The 10,330-nt window shown below is 34.9% G+C and overlaps 1 protein-coding gene across 1 annotated transcript; it reads left to right on the top strand.

The window, feature by feature from the left end:
• Positions 1 to 996: 996 nt before the first annotated feature.
• Positions 997 to 6,141, top strand: LOC122578381. Its single transcript, XM_043750329.1, has 3 exons — positions 997 to 1,417; positions 4,533 to 4,613; positions 5,497 to 6,141. The coding sequence occupies exons 1-3, from the start codon at positions 1,259 to 1,261 to the stop codon at positions 5,800 to 5,802; spliced, it is 546 nt and encodes a 181-aa protein (XP_043606264.1). The 5' UTR covers positions 997 to 1,258; the 3' UTR covers positions 5,803 to 6,141.
• The last annotated feature ends 4,189 nt before the right edge of the window (positions 6,142 to 10,330 follow it).

The following is a 10,330-nucleotide window of genomic DNA, read 5'->3' as shown; positions in this document are numbered from 1 at the left end:
GAAGATGACATCTTGAGTTTTTGACAGTGAAGGAAAGACTACTAATAATTCAACAAAATTTATGGTAGATGATACAAGTATACAATCAAGATACTCCTAGACTAATTCAATGTCAAAACAAGAGCACTATAGGACGAAACTAAAGGGAAACATCATCACATTTTGGGACCATATGAACAACAAAAGAATTTAAGTAATCATTGGAGCTAAATTTGTCTTTGAGGTGGATTTGGGAGAGCTTAAGCCTTGGAATATTAGATATTTTGATGCACCAATACGAAAGCAAACGTTAGAGAATGAAATAAGCATATATTCGAAAATTTCCGAATAGGTTAACCTTTTAAATTGCTGTTAAATCCATAGAAAGACAAAAGATAATTCAACGAACCGAAACACCATGGATATCTTGTCCATGATAGAATTTTTTTTTTTTTTTTATCAACGATAACATCAAATACAAATTAAGTAATCATTGGAGGTAAATTTGTCTTTGAGGTGGGTTTGACTTTTGAGAGAGCTTAAGCCTTAGAATAGATGCACCAATACAAAACCAAGATTCCGGGAGTGGATATTTTCCCATGGCGATTTTTTACGTTTTTTTTTTCCGAACATTCAGTCAATATGTGACATCAGGGAAATCTTACCGTATAATGGTGAAACCTTGCACATACCTTAGACAACAAGATTAATGTCCATCAACCCAAGATAATCTAATGGCAAAAATACACCCAAAACCCCATCTCTTCATATGTCCATGACGAATTGAACCAAGCTAACACTTTTCTCTTTTGTAATATGGATGAATTGATGAATTGATGATGATTAACTTGAGCAGCCTGAATGGTAAATATATATATTTAGCCCAATTGAAATAACTTATTTAGATTCACAAGCCCAATCCAACCCAACCAATCCATTAGTAACGTAACAGTGCACACCTGAGACTAAAATATAAATAGAAAAAAAATTAAAAATACCCCACAAAATAATGATATCTTCACCACCGATTAAATTTAATAATACAAAATCCATACCCACACGCACCAACAAACCCTCCTCATTGGCAGTTGTTTCATCAGCCACCGTTTTCTTATCGTAACAACAATTCCGGCATCCATCCATCTTATCGCCGGAAAAACATATACTCCCGCCGGTGACCGATATATATATATTTAGATATATATGGGGATACTTATATAGATTGAGCCAACCAATAGGGTTTTATTAAATTTAATTTAATAATTATAAAATTAAAAAAATGGCGAAAAAAAGGAAATCATTAGCAACAAGTTTAGATGAAGTGGATCGGACGATGTACTCGACGTTTTGCAACGCCGCGAATTCATTATCGCAGCTTTATTCACAAGGAATGAATCAACAGAAGCTTTCTTTTCTCTCCGGCGAACGCCATGGATTGGTATATATCTATATCTATATATCTATATATCTATATATATATTATATATATTATGACTGTTTCCTGATCATTATTCATATCAACAGTATTTCATTTCTAAAAACCCTAGCTTTTTTTACTTAAATTAATTAACTTTTTTTTATATATATATTTTATTATTTGACATGAGATGCTAAACTGATATATGTATGTAATTTGTGTTGGTACTTTATGTGGGAATGTGTAATTTATAAGTGCTGCAATTTTCAAAAAAATAAATTATTGTTTTATTGTTTATATTTGAATAGCTAAATTCTAGGTAAATGTTGTTGCCTAGTTGGAAAAGGAAGGAAATTTGTGGCCGGGTTTTAACGAATGTGTTTTATAGTACTCACGAGTTTTTCTAAAGATGTGTGTTTGTAGCATTACTCTTAGAATTGGTAATTATTGTGAATTAAGGTGTGTTCAGGGCTAGGCTTAGCCGAAACTTTATTGCTAGGGATTTTTTGTCGATTATTTGGAGTGATTGCTTACCATACGATAATCTTTACTAGCTATTTCAGCTGTATACTTTTGTTTGATAGATGATATGTTTAATCTTGAAATATTGGGGACAGTGTTGTCAAAGGTGATCGCCTCGTGTGCCTAGGCGCAAAAGGCAGGCGACGCGCACCTCCAGTGCCTGAACCCTTAGGCCCAAGTCGACCATGAAAAAGACGGTTAACTGTGGTGGTCAACGGCGGTCAAAATGGTCAAATGGGTCAAGATTAGACCAAATCATTCAAGATCCGGCCAAATAGTGGCTAGATCGAATGTTTTCCAGCCAAAATGAGTGACCATATATATTATTTTTATGTAATAAATTATGTTTTATTATGTGTTTATAATAGTTTAATAATATGAAGTTTTTGGTTGAAAAGTTTATATTTTTTTAATGATATTTGGTTTTATAAATGACATTTGATTTTTTTTACTATTATTTTTCACTATATATAAATCTTTTATATTTATTTACTTCGTGCGCTTTTTCTTTTTCGGGCGTGCGCTTTTTGTGCGCCTCTCGCCTTCGTCCTACTTGGGGTCTTTGCGCTTTGAGGTCGCCTTCGCTTTTGACAACTATGATTGGGGATTATAGAAATGTAAGTCATTTTGTTGTCTTTATGATGGTTTAGTTTTAAGTAAGTAGCTTTTGGTGTTATCTCACATCTGTTGAATTGATGAGGTCTTGCGAGTGGTGTTGTAATGTAATATCTATTGCAAATGTCTTATGTATGTGATGCTGAAGTAGAAGTTGCTATACAATGTAAGCTTCTTGATACAGGCTTAGGCTTCTAGCCTTAGCCTTCTACCAACTTGTATTAATATTTACAACATCCTTGACCGTACTTTGAAGCATAAGAACAAAACTGCTTCCAATTTTCTATAGCCGTGAGGACACATCATTTCTAGGCAACATGTAGGTTTTATTGTTTTTCAAGGAAGAAGACATGTAACAATGTGTATTGAGTGGAACATCTGTTTTTTAAAAATCCTAGAGGACACGTGACGTTTGATACTTGCTGAAGCTTGTGATTACAGTAGCGTATCAATATTGTTTGTACTTATATGACCACCAGAGTGGTTAAGAAGGAAGTCACAGAACTCTCTTTTATGTGCATTAGAAATCTTTGTGTACTTGTTTGTTCCTACCATCTACTTATGCTTTTATGCATTTACCAAAGTGACTAGTTGGCTTAAAATGTACATATGTTGTGCCATGATCCACGTTATAAAACAAGAGGGGAAACCTTTTTCTTTTCTTTTATTTTTATCTGAAATGTTCCAGCTGGTATCATTTTTATGATACCTAGGTCAATATGGTTCAGCAAAGCACTTGTTACACACTGCTAATGAATACATAAGTAAGATTTAAAATGATGACAGATGATGTGGCGAAACTAGGAAACACCCTATAGATAGTATTTATGTTGGGATACAATGTAAGTTTGGTGTACGAAGTTAATCATTATGCATGGGCGCAGGTCCATTATTGATAGGCTAGTGGATGTGATTGATAACCACTCGAGACGGTTATCTGAATAATAAAGTGGTTTATTCGTGTTTCTAGAGATCAGTTATCTCTTCTAGAAAGTGCGAAAGTGATAAATTTTTTTGTGTGCGTCTATTTTTTTGCTTATTTAATGATTTGGTTAATCCTTTGTATGTAGGGAATAAATCATAACTTTTTCTTGTCTTTTTATAGGTCTATAGGGAATATTCTATGTCGTTATTTGCCGATTCTTCTTTTAACTGAACTAGATTGAAGCCCATGCATCTAAGTATCTAACATCAGTCCTCCACAAAAGGACACATTAGTTTTATTTGTGCGTACATATCATCTCTCTTTTTTTGATGTTAAGGTCCACATTTTGATGCTAATAAAATAGTAACAATGTTACCAAATCTTTGTATTTTATTTTAATGATTTGGTTATTATATATATAAGGAGTCCCTTATTTGAAGGTCCAAGTGTGCGCACCCATCACTTCTATATCTGTATAGGTTAAGGTCCAAGCTTTGTCATATTTTTTTCCCCTTAAAATTTTTGTATATGGGTTAAGGTCCAATTTTTGTGTACATATCACCTCTTTTTGTTATACAGGGCCAGTTCCAAGCTTTTCTACATACCTTTGTTCCCTCTTATATGTAGGTTAAGTTCCAAGTTTTGTGTACATATCACCTCTCTTTTAAATACAGTTTAAGGCCCAAACTTTGTTTAAATATCTTTTTTCTCTTTTCTATATAGGTTAAGGTCCAAATTCTGTATTCTCTTTTCTTTAGGTTCTAGTAATTTATAATTTCCTTACTATTAAATCCTAATTTTTCATCTGAGCTGAGGCTCACACGAGTTTCTGATACTCTTCCCAAAAGGATCCTTTGTTTCTCTTTTTTACTTTGTATTGTTATGTCTAATATGTCTAATTATGGTGGGTACATGTTTTCCACTGTAATGGGAGTGGTTTTTCCTTAATATATTACTTCATAACTTTGTTAATTTCAGTGTGTGTCTAGTTTGTTCTATCTTAATGAAGTTAACTATCAGTGGGTAGTCTTATGTCAGCTCTAAGTGAATATTGACTGAAATTTCATGTTGCAGGAAAAGCTCTATCAATGGATTTCCAAGCATGATGCTGAAGGATTAAGAGTGACCTCGGAAGATATACTTGCCTATATTGAGGTTATTAGGTTTCTATAATGCAACTTACTTCTAATGCATTTTCATATTATATTATTAATTTGGCATGCATATTTCTATTCATGTATTATTACTTTCTACAAGTCAATCTCATCCATTTTTAATCTGATTTGCCCTTTTGCATTGAGACGTATTGTCCTGGTTAACTTATGGACTTGAATCTGTTTACTAATGTAATCTCGCTGTATCTAAGTTAAGTTAGGAGTGGCTGTTTTACTTTCTTAGCTATTTTCTTTTTCCGGTTTATAAAGTTGTTTCAAGGTCTGCACTCTGCATAGTAGAACAAATCAATGGCCACAATTGAATAAAAAAATCTCTTCATTTTATAATTGCTTTTCTAGGCCATTGTGTTGATGAGTGTTCATAATGCCTGATAAGTTCTGGGAGATGGATGGCTGCTAGGGTGTCTATTCTTTGTATTTATGAGTTTTTTTTTTTTATATCATAGGTTTCATGCAATTATAATCAGTATAATGCTTGATATATTGTCTCCAAAGTTTAAATTGGGAGTGTTGGCCTGAAGCACTTCTCTTTTTACAAATAGATTTTGTGTTCAAGAATTTAGTTTTTCAACTTCAGTCAAATATTTCAAGCGAAGTTATTGGTTATATGCTTTAAAAAATAGAGTTCGGGTGATTTGATTAATTTGAACTGTTTGATCAATCTCCTCTCGATATCAGTCGACCTTCAAGAACTGCGTTTATTGATTGTAGAATATAGTTGATATTGATCTTTCAACTAGGTCGAAGTAGCCACCATAACTATAAATCAATACGTGATCCCTCATTCAAACCACTACATGTGTACTTCTGTATATGCCTTCACCACATTTATGCATAAAATAATGAAGTACATTACTGTGCAGGCTGAGCTAGAGCATTCTGTGGAGGAGCCATCAATGGCGCCAAGAGCTGTACAGCAGAGTCAGCAGCACACGCAAGTGACAAACCCATTCATAAATTCCGGATCATCAAGTGGATTCCGGTGCGACTACAATGATCAGCCATCTAGAAACTACATATTCTCCAATGCTTTATCGAGCCCCGTTCGTCGTAGTCTTCAGAACTATCATATATCCCAGGAAGGATCCGGTGTCAAGACCCATGAACATCAGGATTCTTCAATGGACATGCATGCAGATAGCACAGGTCATGATCCTTCTAATCATTGAGAACTTTTCAGTCCCATCTACATGCATATGTCAAAACATTAAAGGGTTTTTGAGAGTTAAGGCATACTTTTACCAAGTGTCCGTGGTTCAATAGAATGCTTTAAAACGTCAAAACAGCAGTCCGTTCCATTAAACTAGTGGTGAAGGTTGGAAAAGAATTTGGTGAAGAAAAAGCAAGTTTGGTAGTAGAGAATCAGTTATTGTTCTCATAGATGAATGCAAGTTGTGTGGATCATTTGATGTTTAATTATATATAGTGGTTTTTTACATGTATGAAACTTTGAGATATCTGGATTGCTACTGTTTTAATTTTTATGCATCTTTGTCCGGTTGTCCCTCTATCCTGCTGTTGTTGATTTCTATCAGAAATGGCAATTGACGGATATGCCGGGTTGGTTAATCAGATGAAACATGCGACTTGATAGATGAGTCTAAATGGGCAACTGTTGGTGTGGGTCAAAATAGGTCCAGTCAACCCAGGTCTGGCCAGTTGATTTGAAGCTTTTTTGTTCATTCACTTTTTGTTATAACCCGTGTGTCAAAATATGTTTTTGCTAAGTTTCCTACATTTCAATATCAGGTTAAGTGCACTGAAGTAACGTTCTATTATTGTGCTCTTAAATCTTAACTTCTTTTCATGTTTAAAGTGTCTTGCCGTTTGTAACCATGTTATCACTTAAGTGCACTGAAATAATGCTCTGTTATTGTGTGTTTTTAACTACCTTTCTTGTTTAATGACCTTTGGTGTTTTTATATTTTTTGAACAGCCAACTTATATTAATATAATTTAAAAACTTTGGCAAGACGTCGAAGGTACAAAATAACTATAGTTACAATAAATAAGGACTCGTGGCCCGCAAATGCCATGAAATAGATGTTTTCCTAGACCGGACAGAAATCCATGAAAAGAGACCGAAACAATGGAATGCAATATAGACTCCGAAACACCCTTGAAGACACTTGCATTTCTGTATTTCCATAATGCCCTCCACGAAGTAAACATAACTGCCTCTACAACATCTTTGTATCTTCTAGGGAAATGGCTATGATGAATCCATGTTTATAGGAATGTCAATCGAAAGTTCACCCGCAACCAGGATTGAAGATGTGAGTGGAGTTCCACATAAACTCGACAAGACGAAAACAAATGATTAGTAGATTCTGCATGGTTCTGACAATGGGGGCATATAATAGATGGAAGCTCCACTCCACGTTTGCTCAGGTTGAAGAATGTCAGGAGCCTATCTTTTAAGGCTATCAGGAACAAAACGTTTCTTCTACACTTTTTTCTCGAGAACCCCGTCCACATTGCCCCGGGTGGCGTTTTTGGAAGAAAAGAGGAAGAGAACGGCACGAGAAGGACGGGTGAGTTTGAGAGTCTCAAGGCAATGCAACGGCTTGTTTGACCAAATTAATACCCAAACCTTTTTTTTTTTAATCCTTTTTAACCCTTCTTTTCTCTCATTTTTTCATCTTTCTCACTCATCTTCTCCAAATCCCACTCTTTCTTCTTCTCCAAATATCCTTCTTCTACTTTCTTTCTACAAAATTATATAACAATCACAAGATCTAAAGAAAAGTATGTATCCATACTACAATAACCCAAATTTTCGGCCACAAACGCCGACAAATCCGACATCTACACCCGACATTAACGACCTGAATCTTCATAATAATCCCGGGTTTATTAATATGGTACCTGATATGAATATGGGTGCTCCTATGGGTTCCGGATTCACCCCATGGGTTGGTTCATCGAGCCAAAATTTCGGATGGGCAGCCGTTCCGTCTTCACCGGGAACAATGTTTGGTACATATAGAATTTTTTTTTTTTTATTTCGGTTTATATATATATATATATTTTTCGGTTTATATATCAATATATATATATTCGGTTTATATAATATATATATAATTTTTTCGGTTTATTTATAAATATATATGTATGTATATATATTTACGGTATATGTATATAGATTCTCAAAGAATGGTGCCGACTCCACCGGAAACTCCTCTTTCGACACAACCTCTACCGGATTTTGAAAAGGTTCAAGAAACCCAAGTTCCAATCCCGGACCCGACTCCAACAAGAAAGAAATGATCTCATGCAAATAAGAATCCCGATGAGCCGCGGGAAAAGCCGAATCAAATTAATTGGTCAAGGGAAGAACAAATGCGTTGGCGAGAGCGTGGCTAGAGGTGACCGAGGATCCCCTAGTGCTCATAGTTCGGGATCGGAAGCGAGGATTCATATTGATTTGAATGAGGCCGAGGGAGAGGGTGACACTAGGGAGGTGCGGTACATACGACCTATGGGTCGGGACGTGGCTAAAAAGAAAGGAAAGGCGTCTTTGTCCGGTGGTGGTGGAAAGTATACCACCGATTTTGGTGATTTGACCGATAAGTTGGAGGGTTTGATAGGAGTCGGGAAAGAACGGGCCGAGTTTAATAAGGCACAACTAGTTATTCAAAAGGAAAAGCTTGAAGTGAAAAAACATAGGCAACGTAATGAAGATTTGGCAACTTTGGCGATTGACACTTCGAACCTTCCCGAAACCGACCGAGTTGCGATTGAGGCTTGGAAAGACGAGATTCGTTCCAACCTTAGGAAGTAGTGTTTTTAGTTTATTATGTTACGTACTTTGTTTGCTTTTTTAGTGTTTTAGTTTATTATGTAATGGTTATTAGTATTTTATTTAGTTTGGTTAATTTTTTTTTTAGTTTGTTAATCATTTTAAGTTTAAATATTCAAGTAAACAAGTTAAAATTATAGGGGGTTTAATGTAAATAAATTACAAAAATGGCAAGTCACAGTAAAAAAATAAAAAAATAAAAAATAGAAAGTGGGGGTTCTTGAAAACCCCTTGCTCCAAGGTTTTGAAGGCTCCATGGTAGCATCCTACGTGGCAAGAAAAATGCTAGTTTTGGGGTTTAATGAGAACCCTTTACTCCTAATAGCCTAAGAGGCGTCATATAGAAATGACGCCATATAAAAATGTTTACTTTCTTAGGCACCATCGAATTCCAAATTGTCTTGTTATTAGTCGAGAGAGGGTAACTATATACATACATACAATAAGTCAATAACAATGAGTTGTCAAGCTTGAGTCACTAGTTGACTTCGAATCAAAACAAAATGAAAACGAGACAACTTTGCTCCAGACTCGTCCGAATGAGTGGGAGTCATGTTATGAGTTGGTACGAGTCGTGTTCCGACTTGCGATTAAAAAAATTAAATTCTTTTATTTTGTTTTTTATTTTTTTTCTAAATATAATTCTTTTATATGTTTTTAGATTTGATTTTATTTCAATAGTTTTATTTTATTTTAGCTTAATATACAATTATTATACTATATGTGTACCATAAATACTTATATAATATCATAATTATATGTTATCTAATACACTGATTCTTACGATTCGAGTTACATTTTGAGCAACGAGTCAAAAACCAAGTTTTCGAGTCGAGTCAACAACTATGGACTATATTAATTATATACAATCGACTATTTTTAAAGTTAGATGACATGTCAGATATATTTTTTAAGTTAAGATGACTCTCAATCTTTTTCTCTAACTCAACCCCTCTCTTTAGATCTAGATGACTAGATTTAGATTGAGAGCATGAGATTAGATTAAGATTGAGAGTTTGGGATTGAGAGTTCTCCTTTTTCGACTAGGCCATCGGGATTTTTTTTCGTATGTAAAACCTTAGGCCAGAGGTATTTCAGAAAGTATCTTCTCTACGTTTGAGTAGGGGTAAAGTTGTCTATATCATATCGACGATATACTCCATACGGAGTTCTACCTCCGTACCCAAAGCAGATACGAAGATACCCTCGTACAGGTAAAAATTACTTACTTATATACCCAGAACGGAGCTCAACCTCCGTTTAATAAAATCATTCCGGAGTTCCCAAGGTAATAATACTCAGCTCCGAAGAAACGTATCAAGAAGAATATCGGATATAGATTCTTTCCATGATTATCCAAATACAACAATATACTTAAGCCCGAAGGCTTCGGACACGACGCATTACGAGATTATTATAAATCTTTCTAAAAGATAGAAGATATTCTCAAAAGAGGAAGAGATTCATTTTAATTCTCTTACCCTTCTCTCCAAGTTTCTACCATCTATACAAAGGGGAGACGTCAGATGGCACAGGATCATCTCCTACACACATAACACAACACTGACCCTCTGGTTCGGTAATCAACCTTTAACATCAATTAGGCGTAAAGCAGCCGCAACCCTATTACCAGTAGGGAATCGCCTACAAACCACCTCCAAAATCCACATACCTTTTCGGTTGTGCTATAGTGCGATTATTTGATCAAACGCATATCTTCTTTAAATCTCATTTTATCAGGATTGAATCTTGTTGTATAAGAATAGTGCATCTTTAATTCTTTATTAAATTAAATGATTTAGTAGGGTGTGGCAACGACTTTTGAGGAGTCTGGTTTGACCCTTTGTAGTTAGCTAAGTTAATAAATTAAATATATTACAAGGGAAGTGATAATC

Source organism: Erigeron canadensis, chromosome 8, assembly GCF_010389155.1.
Source record: "Erigeron canadensis isolate Cc75 chromosome 8, C_canadensis_v1, whole genome shotgun sequence".
In the NCBI taxonomy this organism is placed as follows: Eukaryota; Viridiplantae; Streptophyta; class Magnoliopsida; order Asterales; family Asteraceae; genus Erigeron; species Erigeron canadensis.
The sequence above is the reverse complement of the archived record's forward strand: the minus strand, read 5'-3'. Positions and strand labels throughout refer to the sequence as shown.